The sequence below is a fragment of the Hyperoodon ampullatus genome (genome assembly GCF_949752795.1).
Source record: "Hyperoodon ampullatus genome assembly, chromosome: 17".
Taxonomy (NCBI): Eukaryota; Metazoa; Chordata; class Mammalia; order Artiodactyla; family Ziphiidae; genus Hyperoodon; species Hyperoodon ampullatus.
Genome location: NC_136930.1, coordinates 1,097,559 through 1,120,319, shown reverse-complemented (window position 1 = coordinate 1,120,319; position 22,761 = coordinate 1,097,559). Strand labels below are relative to the sequence as shown.

The window sequence follows — 22,761 nt, the reverse complement described above, 5'->3', positions numbered from 1 at the left end:
GCATTTTTTTCTTTTCTAAGAATCCCCAGTAAAACTATTAGCTTTAGGGGAAAACATTAAAAGCTGGTATTTTTTAGCCTTTAACAAAACATCAAATAAATAAACAAAAAACAATACATCCAGAAAACATGATATCACCAGGCTGCTTAACATCGGAATCAAGTTAATTTAGGATTTCTTAATACATCAAAAGATTACAACAAAATAAAAGAATAAATACACCAAAATGTAAAAGGAAAATGGTTACTTTTAAAATGTTACTGTTCTCCAGCCTTTTGAAGGACAGATGATTTCATATTAAACACTTGGGACAGCCTTCGTCACAGTAGTGACATCCAGCTGAAACCCACTTGGTAGTTACTTATTTGCTTAAAAGGCAAACAGGGAAACTCCAGGGCTGGCAGTTTTGCTAAGCCTGCCGTGAGTCCAGCTGATAAGCTGAAAATAATTTGCAAAGTGTTTGGGGAGCCCATTCCTTCTATACAAAACTCACACCCCTCCCGATATGATGTACCAGCGGAGATTTCACTATTCTTTCAGTCTACCTTGAACAACCCTCAAAAGCAACGATGTACCAGGATTAAACCCAACAGTCGGAAGGACTGCATTTACTACATCTGAACCTAAGTGGCTCTGGTCCCTGGACACCAGACCTACAGCACCTGCCTGGGTGTGATATTTGTGATATTTGCATTTGTAACACAGCCTTGATCCTGTAGGAAGATTTTTAAAGTTCAAAATAAACTAAAAAACAAAAACAAAAACAAAACGTATTTTAACTGGAAGAAAATCGGATTGGAATTGATTCCTTTGGCCATGTCCAGTGGTTGAAGGAACTTCGGGCCGGCTGGACCCCGAGGGAAGCTTCCCGTGCCGGTCGCAGGGTCCCCATAGGATGAAACGCAGAAACACATGACAAAGTCTCCATCTGAGTACATCTGCCCTTCTCTTAGGACATAATTTAAATCCTGACAGAACTTAGTAGGTTGTGAATAAATTACAATCAGAATCAACACTGTGGCTCAATCGTGAAATCGAGAAATTCTACTCTTTTCTCATCTTATGGAAGTTGCCAAATGCAGCTCTGTGGGTCAGCCGCGTCAGGGTGCTAAGAAAACTCATTTTCAGGCCCTGCATCCTTGTTCTTAGGGGAAGCCCTTAGTCATTTGCCATCAGGTACGCCGTCAGCTGTGGTTTCCCATGGATGATGGTTACCAGGGTGAAGAGACCTCCCTCTAGCCCAGTCTGTCCTGAGTTTCTATCATAGTAACGTGTTGATTTTCTCAAGTGCTTTTTTTCGGTATCAGTTGAGATTTCCATTTGTTCCTAAATCTATTTATGTATTTAGAAAAAATAATTCAGACATTGACACCCTGAGATGGAATAGCATCCCTGATCCTGGTTCCTAGTTTATTTTGGAAAGTGCAGAGCATGAGAGAAGAGAGAAATTACAAGTTATGTTCATCATCCTTATTTTAAGTTTCCTATATTTTTCAAATTTTCAAGACCATTTTAAATAAAATAAGCATGTTCCCAGCATGAGTTTATAACCCTATATATAAATATTCAATAGTTTTTTTTATTTATACATAACACTTCCTTACTAAAAATTTTTAGTTTAGAGTGATCTTTTTTTATAATATAGAAAAAATGCATAGTAGCTTTAGGGAGATGTAATTCCTATGTCACACAATTCATCCATGCAAAGTGTACTGTTTAATGATTTTTAGCGTATTCACAGGGTTGTGCAGCCGCCACCATGGTCCACTTTATAGCACTGTCCCCAACCATCCCTTCTCGTTACCCGTCATCCCCGACCCTCAAGCCCTCCAGCCCTAGGAAGTGTACCTTCTGTCCCCAGACATTTGCTTAGATATATCATGCAAATAGATATTTCTTTTAATGGTTTCACAGTAAAATACCTGTCCATTTATTGAGGGATTTTCTTTTTTTCAAAAATGTTTTGTAATTTTCAGAGTAAACGTTTTGTAGGTCTTTCATTTGTTTATTTATTCTCAAGTATTTTATTCATTTTGATGCTAATATGAAGTTAACTTCATTTTCAAATGGTTCACAGACAGACTATAGAAATACAACTGATATTTGTATATTGATCTTGTATCCTGCATGCTTGTCAAACATGTTTACTAGTTGTAATCACTTTGTAGTGGACTCCTTAGGATTTTTTTTAGGAGAAAGATCATGTCATCTCAAAGTAGAGATAGTTTTAATTCTTCCTTTCTAATCTTGATGCCTTGTTCTCACTTAATTTCCTGGCCAGAACCTCCATATAACGTTGAACAGAAGTGAGGAGAGTGGACACCCTTGTATTGCTCCTGATCTTACGAGAAAAACATCCATTCTTTCATCATTAAGTATGTTAGCTGTGGGGTTTTTTTTAATAGATTTCCTTTATTGTGTTGAGGAAAATCCCATCCATGTCTAGTTGGGGCATGTCTTCATCATAATAAGGCGTTGGATTTTGTCAAGTGCTTTTACTTCATCTATAAAGGCTCTATTGGTAGGTACATATATATTTATAATTCCTATAACTTCTGCATGGATTGACCACTTCTATAATAAAATTTCCTTCTTTATATCTAGTAACATCTGTTTTTGTTTTAAAGTCTATTTTGTCTGATAGTTGTGTAGCCACTCCAGTTTTTTTATGGGTGCTGTTTGCATCACGTATTTTTTCCCATCTTTTATATTCCAACCTCTACACATGCTTGAATCTGAAGGGTGTCTTCTTTAGAGAGCACAGTTAAGTATTTTCTTATCCTTTCTGGCAATCTCTGTCTTTGGATTGGATTGTTTACTCCATTCATATTTAATATTAGTGTTGACATGATTAGATATATCATGTTGTATGAGATCGTAACAAACTACACCCAGGCAGAGCCTTGGAAAGCACTTGTGCACCTAAATCTCCTCTCGTGAGCCCCTGCCCTGTCACAAAATCCCCAGGCTGGCCAGCTGAGAGCTGTCACTGCAGCCAGGATGACCCACACCCACCAGCTCACTACCCCTCATCCATGAAGGATGTACATGTGAAGTCACACGCTCACATATGGGTGGATATTTTTGCTCTCCTTTAATCAAGAATGGCCCCCCTTGAAGGGGACCAGAATATGTACCCTAAAATATGTCTCTTTGGCATTAGGATTATTTTAAGCTGATTATTTTGAGAAACAGCAGATGCAAGAGAAGCTCTGAAAACAGAGCCTAAGTTTCCTTTTTTAAGGGATATTCACATTTATAAAGGATGTTTCCTTGTGTAAAGGTGCTCCTACTTCTATACCAAGGAGCAAGATTACTCTTAGCAACTCTTAGGAATGGAAAACACACGCTTAAATCTGCATAACAAACCTTACAAAAAAATTCTTGTGTATCACGCATTTCCTGACCCCATCCTGTAACTGACCTCCCTTCCCCAACCAGAGTCCAAAATGCCTCTCCTTTGTGCAGCCTCAGATGCCACAAAAGGCCCCAAGCTCCAGTCGCTTACTGTTTGTGCACACACGTAATTAAAACTAGCTTTTTTCCTCTATTGTTAATCTGTCTTATATCAGTTTGATTTGCCGTCCCCAGTCATTGAACCCAGGAGAGCAGATGGAAGACATTTTCCTTTCCCTGCCCTCTGCACAAAGAGCCCCCTACAGATGCCCACAAAGTGAGAAAGGGGTTTTTAAAATGGCGACATGATTATCAAGTGATCAAACTCAGTATCACTAATGAGACAAACGGGTGTGTTATATCCCCTGATTGGCTGCCACTGGATGGCTGCAAATCCCCTCTGCAGCACTCCTACCAAAAATGTTCTCAGAATCTGCTGACAAACCCAGATTGTGAACATTATACAAAACTATGTCAATGCATAGATGCCACATGAGCTGTTAATATCAGGACGGAGTGAGGTGTTTAGAGTGATGACCAATGAAAACGTTGGCACCAAATAAATCTTCTTAAGTGGACAAAATGTCTCAGGGAAATAAGATCATTAGTAACTGTGGCTCAGTTGAGAAAGCGAAAGACAAAGGTCCAGGAAGCAGGGAAACACAGCAGATCTTAAAAGCGTGTCCAGAAAAGACACGGGCGTGGTTATCAACATGCAGAGCTGATGGAAATCAGATACGTCATCATCTCCCCAAGTCTCTGAGAGCTTCACCGCCTGAAGGAACAATCACCCAGGACCAAAAGCGAATGTGACCCTGCAGGATTAAAGGACATTGGTTCCGAACCGTCCATGGGCAAGACACCCAGAAAGCTGCTCAGTCCCCAAGGAGGAAATGTGCCCTAATGTCCCGTTCAGATGTAGCCAAGAAGGTAACGGCAAAAGAAGACTGTCCCATGGGGAGGCTGGGATGCAGAGACCAAGGTGTTGCTGGGAGAGGAATTGAAGATCCCCCGTCCCCGGGCGGGCGTCAGTGACCGCATGCGTCCCCATTCTGCTTTCTTTCAAATGGGTCATAAAAGTGCTTGTTGTCATGTTTCCTGTCCCTTGTGCCACCACAGTGCACCAGGTACTCGAGGGCAGTTCACTGGTCTGCAGGTGAATTGGGAATCCCCTCCAGACACCCGGGAGGTTTCGAGCCACTGTCCAGACAGCCTTGACCTCGATGAGACATGGGCCAGGACGGACGTTTGGGGCGTGCCCCTTAGGAAGGGGGCAGAATATTCTGTTTTGGGGACGGACAGTGAACTGAATACGTGGAGACAGGGCGGATTCAGTAATTAGTGCTGCTTACTGGACACCCTGGCTCTCGGCCCCCAGGGATGTCCTGCCCCCTTCCAGCTGGGTGGGGCCTCGTGACTAGTCCAGGTCCTTCCCAGGCCAGAACGCCCCCTTCTGCCAGCCCCCTGCCTCCCGGGCTCTCCTTCCCCCGCTCTGTCCTGCAGCCGGACCCTGAACGTGCATAAGAAGTAAAGACACCCCTCTCTACCCGCCTCCAGATGGTTCCTCAAAATGGGCATTTAGCATAAGCAGGAAATAAGCCTGTGTGTTTAAGCTACTGATATTTAGTATTTTTTAAAATGCACTATCATTTTTCTTACCGCAGTCTGATCCAGTCTACCCTGAAAGGTAGGTAAGTACTCTGCTTCGAGAACATCTTAGCTGGGGAGCAAGACAGAGGGGCCCACAAACAGAGGATGAAAGAGTCGAGGCCCCAGCAGAAAGTGGATTTCACCCCAAAGTCCAAATGAAGATACTCAAAGGTGGGGACCCTTCACAGGGACACGATCGGAGGGAAGGACCAGCCGGGGTGATGAGGCACAGAGGCCAGCAAGAGCAGGGAGAGGTCACCTCTCTCAGGGTTGAAGGGACGGGAAGAGACAGAGACAGTGACCCAGGGAAGGAGCTGGGCTCTGGGGGACGTGGCCCAGACGCTGCAGGGGGCACGATCCTGGAGCCCACCCTGGAGCCGGGAAGGGAGGCAAGCAGCACCTGATTTCTTCCTCCTCTGTTCCCCATCTGCTGGCCAGCAGGACGGGAGAGCACAGGACACTGGCCCCAGGGAGCTGAGGTGCAGATCAGAGGACTGATTTCAGTGAGCCCAGCCTCCTGCATCTTCCCGTGCACAGAAAACCTGAGATGCCTGGTTCCTCCCTGACCTCTTCGAGCCGACGCTCAGAGCTAGCGAGAGGCTGCCTTCCGGGCTATAGTCCTCAGAAAGCCCACTGAATAAAACATACTTCTCAACTTTTAGGTTATGCTTTTTTTTTCAGTTGACATATCTAAACGTCCAGTTTTCACCAAGACATTTTAAGACACACAAAGGAACAGGACAGTCTGTCCCACACACAGCAAAATTAACAGTTGGCAAAGTTATAGCAGAGGAACCCCAGCTTGAAGGAACAGACACCTTAGAACAGATTGTTTTCAAGTGCACATGGAATAGTCGCAGAGTAGACAGACCATAGACTCGGCCATAAACCAAGTCCTAATAAAGGTAAAAGGACTGAAATCACACAAAGTATATTCTCTGACCACATGGAGTTAAATTAGAAATCAAAAAGTGAAGGTAACTTAGGGAAAGCACAAATATTTGGAAATTAAACAACAGATTGCTAAACAACACACACCGCACACAGGTGAACGAACTTACAACGTAGATCTGAATGAAAATACAATACAACATACCAGCATTTATGATAAACAGCTGAAACAGGGCTTAGCTCTCTAGTCTAGCTTTAAATGCCCATATTAGAAAAGAAGAGCATTCCCAAAACAGTAATCTAAGCTGTTCTCCATTAGCATATTGATGAAGGCTAAATAATTTGTTGTATCTTTACAATGAAATATTATCTGGCAATAAAAAGGAATGAAGTAGGGCTTCCCTGGTGGCGCAGTGGTTGGGAGTCGGCCTGCCAATGCAGGGGACACGGGTTCGTGCCCCGGTCCGGGAAGATCCCACATGCCGCGGAGCGGCTGGGCCCGTGAGCCATGGCCGCTGAGCCTGCGTGTTCGGAGCCTGTGCTCCGCAATGGGAGAGGACACAGCAGTGAGAGGCCTGCGTACCGCAAAAAAAAAAAGTTAAAAAAGGAATGAAGTACTGACACATGCTACGAGATTGATGAACCTCAGAGACAGTTATGTGAAGTGACAGGAGCAAATACAAGAGTCAGCATATGGTGTGGTTCCCTGTATACGAAATGCCCATGAAAAGAAAACTTAGAGACAGAAAGCAGATTGGAGGTTGCCTGGAGCTGCGGGTGCAAAAGCAGGAGCACGAGAGACCTTACTGGGGGTGTAGAAATGCTGTAAGCCTGATTTCTGGTGGAGGCTGCAGCACTCAGCAAGATTATTAAAAGTCATTGAATGGCTGAATTTTATAAGATGTAAAATATATACCTCAATAAAACCGTTTTTTTAAAAAAGCAAAAACTGGGGCTTCCCTGGTGGTGCAGTGGTTGAGAGTCTGCCTGCCGATGCAGGGGACACGGGTTCGTGCCCCGGTCCAGGAGGATCCCACATGCCGTGGAGTGGCTGGGCCCGTGAGCCATGGCCGCTGAGTCTGCGTGTCTGGAGCCTGTGCTCTGCAACGGGAGAGGCCACAACAGTGAGAGGCCCGCATACTGCAAAAAAAAAAAAAAAAAGAATAAAATATCTGGGAATAAGTTTAAGTAACAAGGTAAACGACCTGTACAATGAGAACTATAAGACACTGATGAAAGAAATTGAAAGACATTCCATGTCCATGGATTAGGAGAATTAATACTGTTAAAATGCCCATATTATCCAAAGCAATCTATAGATTCAGTTCAATTAATATCAAAATTCCAATGGCATTCTTCACAGGAAGAGAAAAATCAATCGTAAAATTTGTATGGAACCACAAAAGACCCTGAATAGCTAAAGCAATCCTGAGAAAGAAGAACAAAGCTTGCGGTATCACACTCCTTGATTTCAAACTATATTCTAAATATATAGTAATCCAAACAACATGGTATTGGCATAAAAGACAGACACATATATCAATGGAACAGAGTAAAGAGTCCAGAAATAAACAAACGCATATATGGTCAATTAATTTATGACGGAGAAACCAAGAATGTACAATGGGGAAAGAACAGCCTCTCCAATGAGTGATGCTGGGAAGACGTCTCTCACAGACAGAATGTCCAACAACACAGAGAAACAAACGCGGGTGGAAGAGAGAAGTCGGGGTGGCGGCTTTTACTTTTTATTTTTAATCAAGCTAGCCTGCTGGAAAGGTGGCTTATTTCTAAACATAAGACCATTTTATAGTTTATTGAAATGTCAACCTACATATTTACACAGAAATTTTCCTCCAATGCCGTTCCATTTATCTCAGAACAGAGATGATCCTTTCGGGACAATGGCCCCAGACTCAGCCTCATCTGCAGCTTTCTCTTGTGTCCCTTCCCCCAACACAGGGGTCTCCTTTGGTTTTTGGATGTTCAGTCTGCTCCCCGCCACTTATTAGTCCTTCCAGAATGTCCTCCTCCCTCCTCTGTCTCACTTAGCTGGCACCCCTCAACCCTCTGAACTCAGTTCAAACATCACCTCAGCAGAGAAGTATCTCGACTCCCAAGAAGGTCTGATTTCCTGCTAAATAATCTCGTAGCATCCTTCACCCACCACAACTGCCCTCATCTGTAGTTCATGCTTTAGCGGCAAGAGATACCCCTCCCCCTCTAAGCCGTAAGCCCCATGAGATCAGGGATCCATCAGCTCTGCTCACTGTTCCCCACTGTTCATACCTGGCCTTGCACACGTTGGCCATCTAATCTATATTTGTTGAATAAGTAAGGAACTAATATATCCATCAAGTTTTCTAAAGCCCCACACACCTCTTCATGTAGAATGTATAAATTCCATCCTTGAAAGTAAGAACAAAGGGGAAATTAAATTTATCCCTCCCTTACCCCCTCTGCCTTATTTATTACAGTGTACGAAACTCTATTCCAGCAATGCATTCAGGGCTGTAACACCTCCAGTCCCAATAAATAGGACTAATAATTGAATCATAGACTAACCGTATTATTAGAGACTTTGGCAGATATCCTTGTTATGTTTGGAAGACTTAGCTTGACCAGCAATATATCCAAATCCGTGGATGAGTCATGTAGTAACAAGGATCTACTGTACTGTTCAGATTTGGCTGGGAAATGACAGAGGTCTCCATAGCTTTCCTTGGCTCAGATCCACTGCCCTCTTGTGCAGTAAGAAAAACACCAACTTGAGAACCCAAGGCAGTGGGAATGGAGGCAGGACCTTCTTTAAAAGAAGCCCCAGAATTACTGCTGCCCCAGCCTGTCAGGAGATGCTTCAAAACAAAACCAAAAGTAACCCAGGGTCACCCTAGAGTCATGGCACCAAAAGGTCAACGATCGTGTTTCTAAAACAAAACTGCTGTGGCTGGATTTTTGAACGGCCAGCATAGTTCCTTTTAAAAATGTTTTTATAACAAAAAATGATGTCCTTTCTAAGCGTGTTTCACTGTGAGCTCTAACAACAGCAGCGGTCGTTCATTCGACTGCTCCATAGCAGGTCTCATGGTAGGAGACGCACAGGGCGTGTCAGACTAACTGGATTTGAGTCTTGCCTATGGGACCAATGGGTTGTTGGGCAACCCATGTGCAAAATGGGTTTTATCCTGACTTTATCAGGATGAGATTAAAGGGATTAGGAGAGGATTCAACAAAATAAAACCTGCTGAATTGCTTCACACAATATCTAGCTCATGGTAAGCACTTAATAAAGGATCATCCTTGTTATTACTGTTATGTGCTGAATACTATGCGAGCACCTTACATGCACCATCTCAAGTCCTTACAACAGCTCTGAGAGATAATCATCAATATTCCCATTTCTCCAAAGAGTAAATGGGAATTAAATAACTAGCTCGAGGCCACTCACCTAGTATGTAACACTAGTCATTATTCAAATCCAGACCTATTGAACTTCAGAATCCGCAGTCATTTTTGAACTCAAAAACTGCATAATTTAATGGGCACCCAGGCTGGGTCATATTATTCTTTATTACACTCTTAACCAAACACAGTTACCCCAGTCTGCATGAGGGCTGTTATTGTCTGATTTCCAAATACTTAGAGGTCAATAAATGGTCATTCTGCTAACATGTAGTATACAAACCAGTAGACTTAGAACAGCGGCCATGTGTATGAAGTCTAGTTCTCAATGTCATCAGCTGTGAAGTAGTAAAATATACCTGTCCTAGAGAGTTGTTAGGAGATTTAAATAAGATTCACAAATATCGTTAGTGCAATTCTTGGCTAAAGGTAGGCACTCAGTAAGTGCTTATTAAAAAAAAGAATACATATGCATGTATATATACACAGGTTCTTATAAGGATATAAAATCCATAAGAAAGAAAGCGAAAAAATGAAAGAAGGAAGGAAGGAAAGGAAGGAAGAAAGAGAGAAAGAAAGAAAGAAAGAAAGAAAGAAAGAAAGAAAGGAAGGAAGAAAGAAGGAAAGAAAGAAAGAAAGAAAGAAAGAAAGAAAGAAAGAAAGAAAGAAAGAAAGAAAGAAAGAAAGGAAGAAGGAAGGAAAGATGGGGAGGGAGGAGGGATAGAGGGAGGAGGGATAGAGGGAGGAGGGAAGGAAGGAAGGGAGGGAGGAAGGGAGGACGGCAGGCGGGACTCGGGGCCCTGGGCTCTGTCCATCTTGGCACTCAATCACCAGGAGTTGCCTGCTGGCGGGAGAGATGCCTCCAGGTGTCTGTGTGCATCAAGGACCAGAAGCCTCCAGGGAACAGAGAACTGCAGGGTGTGAACCTGCAGGCGCTGGTGCAGTGCGCTGGAGGAAAGGCCATTTGGCGCTGGGCACCGCGTGTGTCAGGTGCTTGTCCTCTGAGCAGCCCCCGCGCCCTCACCTCTAGGGCCTGGGTCAAGAGCATGGAAAACGGGAGGCTGCGGGGAACCCCAGGCCCGGGGCTGCTGTGTCCAGTGCTGTGTCATCTGTGCAGCGGAGACGAGGCCAGGTTCGGGGCTGGGACTGGAGGAGGCTGGACGCCGTCTAACGGGACGCATCTGGCTCGGGCAGGAGGGGAGCTGGGTGCGTCCAGGGAGTTGTGCCATGGCTTCCACAACCTGCAGGCGTGTCAGCAGCCTCGATGGACAGTGGAGGCGTGGCCACGGCCACCAAGACAGAGACGCAAGAAGGCGCCCCAGGACTCCGGGCAGGAGCTGGGCTCCCCAAGAGGAAGCCTGTCTACCCAGCTGGGGAGACAAAGCAGGAGAACCACTCTTCAAGTGCTTCTATTCAAACCCCTTTTTCTCCCCAGGCTGACACAGCTTAAGAAAATATAATCCTCCTAAAAACAAAGGGTTTATAATGAATCATCTTTAATCGTCCTTTTCAAGTCAAAAACTGAGCCTTTCCTCACCCAAACATACCAGCGATCACGCTGATACTTCGTTTGAATGGTTCATCTGCCTGAGCTGATTGTAGGTGTATCTGGTGAAATAGCCTGAAAACATACAAATTCAAATGTTCTTATGGGAAAATGATGATGAGCATAACATTTCCTATAATTTCCAGATTATTATTTTTTAAGTTCACTTTGGAATCCATTGACTCACTGCTGATGGAAATAGCCAACATTTCTATTCCAAGTACAAAGAAAAAAAAAAAGCAGCAAAATCCCACCCTCAAAAGACAATACACAGTACATAGGACCAGCTTCCAAACTTGTTCTCTGCAATCAGCTGAGCAGTGCATTTAGCTTCCCTGTACCGCCTACAGTGGCTGGGTTTCCACTCCCTGTGGGAGGGGTCCCACCCTGCCATCCTCCCTGCAGGCTCCTCCAGGGAGGGCCTCCCTGGGTTCTGTGTCCTGGGGACCTTCCATGCACGGCACCCACCCTCTTCCGTCCGACACTTAATCCTGGGGTGTCACCCATGTTGATTTTCAACATTGTTGTGTCAAGTCAGTGCCTTCCCTGGGGCTCAGGGTGACCTTCCTCCAGTGCAGAGTCTCTATCCTGACACACGGGTGACTTGGATCCACGTCGTGGGAACGACATGGACCACTGGCTCTGAGCCCTCCCATTTCAGGGGGCCTCGCCTCAGCCTGTGTGTTTAAAGATCGTGGCTACCAGGGACCTGTGTCCTTTTACTTCCTTACTGCAACTTGACAAACCCTGACCATCATCTTTGGAAATGAGGGAGATTTGTGCTGTACCCGGGGAAGTCAGCATGGTTGCAGGTGCCCGACGGTCCCCCCAGGAGGGACTGGGCGGAGGGGGGTCCCGTTGATGGGAGGATGTGCCCTGGCTCACGTGGCCAGTGGCTGTTCCCGTAAAGGCACAGGTTTGTCGGGTGCTTTGTGGTGGGAAGCGGGACCGCGTCCACACCTCTGGGACCACCCTCATCCCCACGTTCGCTGACACCAGGGAGTATCACCAGCTGGGGAGACCCACTAGGCCATTTCCAGAGCTCCCCGAATGCAGCTTAGAGCCAAGGGGAGCCACCTTTCAGTCGACCAAAAAGAGAAAACTGAAAACCGGGCGTCGGGAGAACCAGGTTGAGCTGTGGTCCTTCTTGTGTAAGTTCTCCCTCAGGTGAAGGATGTTCCAGCGTGTGGGATCCAGGTCTCCCTTTGCACTTTGGTCTAAAACTACTGAAACCAAGACATCCTGTCTGTCTGTCCCCCCCTTTCCATGAGTTAGGGTCTCTCCTGGGGTGGAGGGTGCATTTGCCATTTTAAGCGGAACCTGCTGTTTCCCACGGTCTCCGTGAAGCACGGGGACATCTGTCCTGATGTACGGGAGGGTAAGGATGAAACCAACATTAAATATGCAGGGGATACCCGTGCAGAGGCATGAAACTGGACCACTTCCTGGGATGCAGAGGGCAGCAGAGGACAGGACACTAATTTCACCAGCGTTTTGAAGTAGAGAACTCTTCCTTCTTTCTACTTTGACACCTTTAGAGGCTTTCGAGGAGTCTGCAAAGGCTGCTGGCTTACATTTCCCAGCAGAAGGTGGCCTGTCCCCCAGCGCCGTGGAGGCTGCCTGCCAGGGCTTTACCTCGGGAAGCAGTAGGGTCAGGCCTCATCCCCTGGGAGGCCGAGAAGGCTCACACCTCTCCTCACCTTCCCGGCCAGAGTCAAAGGGCGCGCGTGGCCCCGCATCCCCGAGGCTCTGCCCTGGCGGCTGAGACTCCGCCTCAGCTTCCTCTCTAGCCGCAGTCCCCGTCACCCTTTCTGAAGCACAGCTCCTGGTTCTGGGTCATCACTCAGCATCAACAACGTAATTCCAAAGGTTCGAGACAAGGTGGCGTCTCGGGATTACTCTCACGCCCTTGACGTCCACCCATGATCACCTTTGAATGGTTGCACAGTGCCTCTGCCTCGTGATGTATCCCCCCCAGTAGAGTCTGGGTCCATGTGGCTGCCCTGGGGGTGGAGGGCAGAACCCCACCCACCCACCCACCCAGCTCCTAAGAGGCCTTAGGCTTCTGCAATCAGCTGATGGTCTCTAGCCACTGGGAGGGTTGCAGTAAGGAGGCTTCAGTGTTAATACTAGTTAATAATAATAATACTAGTTAATACTAGTTAATAATACTAGCTAATAATACTAGTTAATAATAGATGCTAACGCTGTCCTGCTGCCCGTGAACTGGACCAGCACCGCCCCTGACAGTGGGCGACGGGAACTGGTCATTCCATAGTGCCAGTGAGAGGTTTACATCCGAGGTCTGAAGAGGATGAGTGAGCACCACAGGGCTTGCTCCCCATGATGATGCTGGCTTTAAGATAAGACTTTTACTTTTAAACACAGGTCACAGAGCACGTTTAGAAAAGATTGCTCTGCCCGTGGTATGTGTGTGTTTCTTTTGAAACAGGTATAACTTAAGAAAATGTCTACTTTGAAAAATCACAGCATATGAAGTGAGGTTTCCATCCAGGCAAAATAGTTGGTCAGCAGTGGATCCAAGGGCCCACAAGGCTCTACATGTCTTTCCCAGGGGCTTGAAAACAGTGTGCCCAGGTCTGCCTGGCTGGTGACGGCCACCGTCCTGGCGCAGAAGACAGGTGTCAGGGAAGCTGGCGGGACCCTCGTGTCAACCGAGTGATCTGACAGACACGTGTTTCTGGGAAATGGCTCACCGGGAGGTGGGCCCAGGTCTCAATTAAGGGAGAAAATCATAAGCAGAGCGTGATTTAGACTTTGCTTCTCTAATCATCTTGAAAAGTCTGCTCTTTGAAAGGATTTGGCGTGAATATCCAGGTGGATGTCTGGGCGACTCGGGTCCGGGGCTAAGCCAGGGCATCTGGGCACAGGGGCGGGCGGGCAGCGACACTCACATACTGCCCCCTCCCTGCTCAGTATGTCAGTGACACCGGCACTGATCCAGGACCTGAGCACCTGGAAGGCATTCTGCGGACCTACTCTGTGCTCTGCGGGGCCAGGGTGGGTGTCCGGGGGACTCGGGGAGCTCCTCCTCCGGCTCCCCGAGCCTGTCTGTCCGGCCCCCAGGCCCTCCACCGCCGCCGCCTCTGCTGGGGACAACTTCGGCCCCCAGGGCACTCTTGCTCCTCGCTGGGTACCAGAGCAGCCGGTAGACCCTCGTTCCCCGGCTGCGCCCGCACTCCCACTGGGCCCCCACTGGAGCCGGTGCCCGGACCCCTTCAGGCGTGGACACCGTGGGGTCCTCGGGCAGACCCGGGAGGGGGGTTCACACCTCCTCAATTGCTCTGCGCTGGGGGGTCCAGAGCAGCTCCGCCTCCCTCGGGAGCCCAGGGCCTCCCATTCCGTCCCTTTCCAGGTCCACCCGCCAGGCTCCCCCACTTCTCCTGCGGCCTGGCTGGCACTGGCTGCGGTCAGAAGCCTTCCTGGGGACCCAGGGTTTCTTACAGGCTCCCATTGGGGGCCCAGGTCCCTGTTCTCCCCTAGGAAGCGCCTCAGTCCTTCTTGTAAGCGACTGCAGACCAACCTGCCCATGCGTGTACAAGGAAGCCATGTCCACGACACGGCAGCACCCCACGCTGTGAGCAAGGCAGGCGTGTCACTCATGTGCGCGCACACTTATGGAGAGAAAGAGGACTTCCCGGCTGTGGGGCACCCCCATTATAGCTGGAAACACTGCTTCTTAACGGGTGGGTTTATTTCCCCAACAAAATCCCATTAAAGACTGAGTCCCTTCCAGTCACTTCCAGTTTTGAAAGCCACATGATGCTTATAGGATAAGAATAATGATCAGTGTTGTCTCCTTTTTGGGCAAAGACCACGGCAGCTCCTTAGCTAAGTGCTCAGGGCTCTGGTCCAATGTCTTCCCAGAAGCCACACCCAAGGCCTGGGGTAAATGATATCAAGTTTGAAATGAAGCAACTGTGACCTTGGTGTGACTTAGGAAAAAAGGGAGACACACAGCTCAGACTGCGGTGGGTGGAACGGACACAGGAAGATGATAAATGGGAAGATTATAAACATTCCCTAGTGAGGAAGAATGTGGGAAGGCACTCTTCGTGCTCTGCAGCTGGTAATGAGCCTGACTCAGTCCTGTGATAGAAATTAAGTTGCAACCAAGCAGTGGAGTAGGTAGGACCTGAAGTTAAGCAGATTAGAGACAAGGGCCCACCCTCCTGCCCCAGTTCCCTATTAGCAGTGTGACCTGACCCCTGCATCTCCATCTCCTCACCTGCCCTTGCAGGGCTGGCTACTTTGGGGGATTAACTGAGCTGTGCGTATGGAGTGCCCAGCACGGTGGGCAGCTCACATGGAACCTTCTAGAACCGCGGCCTGTATATCACCCTCCACTCCACAGGCTGCCTGGCCTCAGGGTCTCGCCCACTTAGCAGACCCGGTGGGTAGCGGAGTGCCCAGCCAAGAAGGATGCACAGTGGGAATCCGCCCCCTCGTGGCTATTGGATGCCCTGGGATGCTCGTTCCCGCCTTTGAGCCTCTGCCTGTGGGTCATCAGGGGCCCAGCGAACAACCATCCGAGGTGCCCCTGAGTTTCCAATACGATGCTTTCCTCACGACGGCCCAGACCGATGAAAGTCTTCCCCCTCACTCACCATCCTTTAAGCGGCATAGTGCGTTTGTAAATGTCACCTGCGTTTCTACAAACACAAATAAGTCACTGTTAATTAAGAACAGATTAAAAACTCAGGGTTTAAATAATGTTCGCCTGAAATTGGGGCAACTGCAAAATGAGGTTCGGTTCAGGCCTTGGGTGTGCAGACCAAGCGTCCACCTTCCCCGAGGTAGCAGCCTTGTCAGAGAATTATGGAAAAGGAAGATCAGAAAGGAAAACGGGCGTCTTCCCAACTCCACCAGTAGGTGTCTCTCTGCGCCCACAGATCCTGGAGCCGCAGCGTGTTCTCTGCCGTCTTTCCTGCTCCTCTAACTGCCCCGTCCGCAGGTACGGATAGGACGCTGCGAGCATGGATGTCTTTGACCTTGAATGGCACGTTAACTGCAGTGCAGCCACCAGAGGCAAAGGGGGTTCGAAAACCGTGCCTAGAGACGAGGTGCTGCATACAAGTTATTCGACACAAAATATTCAGTACATCTCATTAAAAGCTGCTCCCGCGTTCAGCAAGGTTTTGTGTTCGGTGTTAGATGTGCACCCCTCCTGACCTCACCGCATTGGAGCCAGGCGGACACACACAGAACCCGCGGCTGTGAGACACCCAGGAAGAACGAGCACCGTCACACCTCACAGCACACGCTGACAGCTCGCCTTCCCGGTGTTCTTCACACCGGTTCTCTCTCTGTCACACACACACACACACACACACACACACACACACAGGCTCATGCTGACCTCGCTGAGCAGACATACGTGTGTACGTGAGTTTTATCCACATCCCCAGAGGAAGTCATGGAGCTCAGAACCTATTAGCAGAATCCTACGCTCACTCTGATTATTTCCCCTTCTGCATTGGGAAATATTTGTCCCCATATCATTGGAAAAGATATAAGGGAAGAGTATCGAACATAATTTACAGACAGAGATGCCCAGGTACCCAAGGAAATACTTATTTCTCTTTCAGGGGCTGGTTGACTTTATCTGAAGCTGAGTTAAATTATGAATTAGGACTACAAATACATACACATCTGTGTACAAACACAGGTACATGCCAAACCATGAGTGGCCTCATGCCTTTGTCATTCAAACTTCAAAGTTCCATATCACAGCCACTTTGTTACTGTCTAAATAGTTAAGAAGTTAGCTAGCACGATCATATTCTCCAGACAGCACAGTCAAACCAACGACATTCCATGACTTCATATCTTTCAAGGGAGATTATCCCTCCCCCGCCCGCTCCAGGGTGCCGGCCACAAACTGAAGCCAGAAGACACACCACCGTCTCAGGAGCCCGTTCTCTGCCTCGGCCCAGCATGGTTTCCTCTGGTGCCGGACTTGTTTCCTAAACTCAGTCAGATCTGCACTGCTTCCCACATACCTACGTACCTACATGTACACAAATCCCTGTGCAAAGTAAACAAACCGGAGGCGCATTCCCAAACCTCATGAATCTAATTTATTCCCCAATCTGGCGAGGCAAGAATATGTCTTTCATGGAAAAGACGGGGTCCAGGAGAAGACCCACCAGCACGGGGAGCCTGCGGGGAAGGACTGGCCCTGCCGTGAGGTCACTGACCTGTCCTTTACAAAGCTGTCTACAAGTCACCTCTGTCAGCATCTTCAGAAAACAGAGCAAAGAAGAGACTGTCAGGTAGGTCACAGCAGGGCCCATCCTAACAGCCTTCCCGACAATTAAGGAACTAGATCACGTGGGCTTCCAAGGTCCCACGCGCCCCACAGACCACAGGGAAGGCGAGGCCCCCCACACGGCGGGCTCAGTCGCAGGGAGGGGTATTTTTAAGGGCCCACTTCCTCCAGAAGAACCGCGATCCTGGGGGGAGTCGGGCCTGGGAGCCTAGAAGCTGCCCCCAGGCCGTCCCTTCTCCCCTCACGTGTCTGCTCCACGAAGGGCTGACATGTGCCCCTTGCTGGGGGCCTCACGTGTGCCCCCAGCTCCCCACACACACACCGCAGGCCCAGTAACATCTCAGTCCCAGTGTCTCTCCTCGCTCTTCCCAAGAGCCTGAGCCGTCCACCCAGGACTGCTTTCTTGCAGAATCAAACCCACTTGGGTGTGTGCTGCCCCAGTGACATATTTAAGCCCAGGGTCCATGCCTGGGCCAGAGCGTCTTTAGCCAGTGACCGAGGCCAGGTGCTGGCCGACAGGAGGGGACCCTTCACAGGTGTGAGCAGAGCCCCGCAGCGGGTTCCTTGTTAGGGGGTCCTGTTCTTTGGTGGGGGGTCCCGGCAGCCCGCCTCCATCCTCCCATCCTCACTGCTTCGCCTGGCGCCGCTGGCCCCTCGGTGGGTGTGTGAGCGGAGCACCTGTGCCCTGACTCACCTGAGCGCAGCCCCACCTCACGGGGGCCCGCAGACCCGCGTAAGGATGCTCCTCAGACGGTCCCCACACGCCTACTCCTCGCCGGCGGGCGCGGAACGCTTCCTGACTCTGCCTGGTGTCCGCGGGATGAGGCGTCTGTAACCCAGCTTCCAGGGGTTTCCTAGCGGAGTGAATTGCTGCTCAGCTTTTAAAATGGATTATTTGAGTACACAACGTTAGCAGGTTATCTCGTGCTGGAATTACCCACAAACAAACACCGGATGCCCTTCGCAGCCCTTGTGCTGTGAGCAGGCTCTACCTGCAGCTCAGTGAAGACGGGAGAGCACGTGGCAGCTGCGTTTTCCCGAGGGGGTCGCGCCTCTAACACAAGGGGGCGAGCAGGGCCCCTGCCCCAGTAAACCAGGCCCGGGTCTGAAGCAGCCCCTCCCCAAAGCAGAGGCTCAGAAACCGTGCTCTGAGGGACCCTCCAGTTTATCGTTGGTGGAGAAATCTGAGGCATATTCACATTTTCCTGGCGCCTACGAACACCGTTCCTTTTAACGTAAAGATTCGTCTAAATTCCTTTCTCTGGCATTTAAACTAGTGACTGTTGGGAGAAAAAAAGGGGGGGGATCATTGCAAATGGGCTCCTGCATCGGGAGCGCCCGCCCCGCCCCGCACACGGCTGCCTCACCCCGAGATGAACAAGTTATGCGGCCTGCCACGCGCTTCCCTCTTACAAGTCTTGACTGCACACTGTTATTTTTTCACTTTTTTTTTTTCTCCTGGCACCTGTTCGAATCAGGAGTCGGGTGGTCTGGCTGCAGATTTGTTCTTTCCTTAATCTCTAAGCAAAAGGTGGGGAGAAAATCTGGAAGGGACAGAGATGTTTGAAAATACGGTTGAAATGTCATTTTTACAATGAGCCACCTTAGCGTATTTTCCGATTGAATACCATACACAAAATCAAGGTATTTTTGCTGGTTACTAGACTAGCTTCAAAGCTTAACCAAGCAGTACTCATGAAAGCACCCTTTCTTTAAAAACACCATGCAGGGGAGCAGCAGACATGAAGTTTGATGACTTTATACTGGAAAAAACAGCACCATATAAAAGCAGGTAAATGTTTGAAACAATTGTCTCTAAGGGCCCATTCACGCTTTTTTTTTTTCCATAAAAAACATAGTGATGCCTGAAAAGTTACAAGCTCTTGTCAGATGCCTTTGTGGAGACGTTAAGATCCACCCATCCTTCCCTCTCATCCCTGCGGTGCCCCCGCTTCTCCCCGAACGCGGGTCCTTCAGGGGCTACAAAGCGCTTCTTTCAGGCACCGAGGCTAACATGGTGACACGGCCGCTCCATTTCCCGAGGAAGCGCCGCGTCCGGCTCGGCAGAGCCTCCGGGACGCGAAGCGCATCCTCAGCGCGAGGCCCCGGGAAGCCCCCTGCGGGGCCGCCGCTCACTCACTGGGGCTTTGTCCTCGCCGCTACCTTCCCTTTTCAAAAGCCAGGAGCGAACCGTTCCGTCCCCGGACCAGCCGGACCTCTCCAGGGCCCGGGAGCCGGCCTCCCCGGCCAGCGCGGAGCCCACATCTGGAAGCCAGGCCCGGCCAGGCGGACCCGGCGCGCCCGGAGCACGGACGCCCGGCTTAGCGCTCAAGGAGGAAAATGACCTCTCCTGAGAAGACTCGAGCACTTTTTTCCTCTCCACTGAAATCCGGGGCACAGCCCATTTGGAACCAGAATAACTTAGTCTGACAACAGATTCTTCCTCTGTTCACAGCTGTCCCAGAGGGAGGAGCTGAAATCTGAACCTCTCGGCTGTGATTGGACCCTTCTCGCCAAAGAGAGGAAAAAAAGGCCTCCCCGCCGCCACCGCGGGCTCAGTCCGCGAGGAGCCCGCGACCTGGCGGCGCCGCACGCGCACCTGCCGGGGCCGCGATGCTGTAGGACCGCGCGCCCCGCGCCCCGCGCCCCGCGCCCGCGCCGCCGCCAGGATGCCGCGCTCATTCCTGGTCAAGAAGCATTTCAACGCCTCCAAGAAACCCAACTACAGCGAGCTAGACACGCACACAGGTAAAGGGGGGCCCCGATGTCTGCATCTCCATCTATCTATAAATAGGTAAATGCAGGGGCGCGCGTCCGCTCAGCTTCTGTTACAAAGGAGCTGGAGACCGAGCTGTTTGCCTCGAAACAGGGTCGCGAACGAGCGGTCATTCCTCTGATCATCCAGGCTCAGGTTTAATTCAAAACTTTCAGACTCTGAACTGGCCAAGAGAACTTCCTTCGGCTCGTCCGTCGTCCTGTTCCAGAGCGTGTACATACTTGCATAATGAGTACGTGGAGGGTGGGTGAAGCGCTGCGTAAACGTTGAATTACTGCTTTTTCCCCCATGTAATAAGGCTCCTTTCCTGCAGAGAGCGGCGTGATTTACGCCGATCTTTGTACTCACAGGCGTAAGCCCTGCGACCAGCCCACGCATAAAATGGAAGAGAGCTTTTCTGTATCTCTAAAAAGAGTGGGTAGGTTTTCCCCTCGCTGGGCTGCGCTCGCTGACCGCAGTGCGCCGGGGACACAGATGTGCCTTAAGGACAGTGGCCGCGAGCAGCAACGGTGGAAAAGAAATGTCCTCCCAGCGCCTGCGCCTCTTACAGAGTCTGTCTTCTCATACGCACGCCCTGCGCGTGTTGCCAAGCAGCTTCTTCGTGCGTTTTTGAAGCTACGTTTCAGCTCACTCTCCTCTCCCCTCCTCTCTCCTCCCCAGTGATTATCTCCCCGTATCTCTATGAGGGCTACCCTGTGCCTGTCATCCCCCAGCCGGAGATCCTCAGCTCGGGAGCCTACAGCCCCATCACCGTGTGGACCACAGCAGCTCCCTTCCACGCCCCGCTGCCCACCGGCCTCTCTCCTCTGTCGGGATACCCCGCATCCTTGGGGCGAGTGAGTCCCCCTCCGCCATCTGACACCTCTTCCAAGGACCACAGCGGCTCCGAAAGCCCCATTAGCGATGAAGAGGAAAGACTACAGTCCAAGCTTTCAGACCCCCATGCCATCGAAGCTGAAAAGTTTCAGTGCAATTTATGCAGTAAAACCTATTCGACCTTCTCTGGGCTGGGCAAACACAAGCAGCTGCACTGTGACGCCCAGTCAAGGAAGTCTTTCAGCTGCAAATACTGTGACAAGGAGTATGTGAGCCTGGGCGCCCTCAAGATGCACATCCGGACCCACACGTTACCTTGTGTCTGCAAGATCTGCGGCAAGGCGTTCTCCAGACCCTGGTTACTTCAAGGGCACATTAGAACTCACACTGGTAAGAGAAAACCTAGTCAGGGATGTTACTGATGGACCGAAGGAAGCTCTGGGCTGGTTGTCGGATTTGCATTAAGTGGCGACACAGGGCTTTTAATGATGGATGATCATTTTTAGCTACTGCCTGACGACTCGAAAGATCGTCAGAGCACCAAGGGCTCCATTGCTTGCTAACACCCTCTGCTCCCGGGACCGCAAACAAGCATTTAGACTTTGGAAAGTAGATCCAGGAGGTTTGGTCTCAAAGATCAGTTAGCAAATCAGGAAAGATGTGCTTGAATGTGTGTTCTGTGAAATGGCTCCCAGTAACCAACAAGTACAAATGTTGCTCCCCCAATCAATTGATCAGGGGGACAGAGAGATGAAGGTTTTGGGTTTTGGGTTTTGGATAGTTTCCTTCTTGCTGTGCTCTCACCCCACAGCAAGCTGGATAGTTAGAGCTGAATTTGCTTTCTGTTGTTTGCTTTTGTTTTGTTTTTGCTGCCGAATTTTCTATTCCTAGCACAAAATTACCCTTCAGGGAGTCGAGGCATTTATCCAGGCTTTGTCATAACACGAAAGGAGGGAAAAGGGGAAAGGTTGGGAAATTTGGGGAGGAGCTGGCCGTTAGCTGCACCTGCTGAAGCCGAGAGCCTGGACAAGCGAAGCCCTGGGACCACAGGAATTATGTCTGCGTGACTGGTGGCAGGAATCATATTCTTAAATTTTTTTTAATTTGATTTTTTTTTTAATGCAACAGTCACATTTGTCTTAAAGGGCCAGACATTAAAACAAGTATCTATTCTGGGGGATTTGAATCAAGTCTGGCTGTTTCTCATGCTTTGGGCTAAATGTGGTGGTTGCTCATAAACGTTATCTGGCTTTGCGTTTCCTCTGAAAACACTGACTGTCTTTCTTTCTCCCCCCGCCCCCCCCATCCCACCCCCCAGGGGAGAAGCCTTTCTCCTGCTCTCACTGCAGCAGGGCCTTTGCAGACAGGTCAAATCTGAGGGCCCATCTGCAGACACACTCGGACGTCAAGAAATACCAGTGCAAGAACTGCTCCAAAACCTTCTCCCGAATGTCTCTTCTGCACAAACACGAGGAATCTGGCTGCTGTGTGGCACACTGAGTGACACAACCCATGTTTACTCAAGCAGAAGGCATTTCTTCACTCCGCCTCCGAATGACAAGTAAAAGTCCAAAGGCATTTTCTCTTGTGCTTACCGACCAAAGAATATGTATACACACACACACACACACACACACACACAGCTTCAAGAGCACGGGCATCCATGTGTGTCAAGTTAATCCTTTCCATGTGAAGTTTAAAATTACTATATATTTACTGACAGCTAGATGGAGAGGATAAAAGACAAGAATCTTTCTCTTCAGAGATGAAGCAAAAAGCACATTGTGCATCTTTTCTTACTAAGAAAGAATGCAAAGATTTACATCGCTGCCAAATCATTTCACTGAAAAGAACAGTGTTGCCTTGTAATGGAATTTGTAATAGAATTTCCTATAGGAAGAGAATCTGCCAGACCCTATCTCAGGTGCCTTATAAAGTATTCCAAGTTTACTTTATTACATGTCTGATGTCAGGTCACCATCCTTGAGCTAA

General features: G+C 49.1%; 1 protein-coding gene across 1 annotated transcript; it reads left to right on the top strand.

Annotated features, from left to right (window-relative positions):
* Positions 1–19,846: 19,846 nt before the first annotated feature.
* SNAI2 (snail family transcriptional repressor 2) lies at positions 19,847–22,269 on the top strand (the record flags this gene model as incomplete). Its single annotated transcript, XM_079722471.1, has 3 exons — positions 19,847–19,925; positions 20,614–21,159; positions 22,088–22,269. 3 exons carry the CDS (start codon positions 19,847–19,849, stop codon positions 22,267–22,269), a joined length of 807 nt encoding a protein of 268 aa, XP_079578597.1.
* Positions 22,270–22,761: the final 492 nt, after the last annotated feature.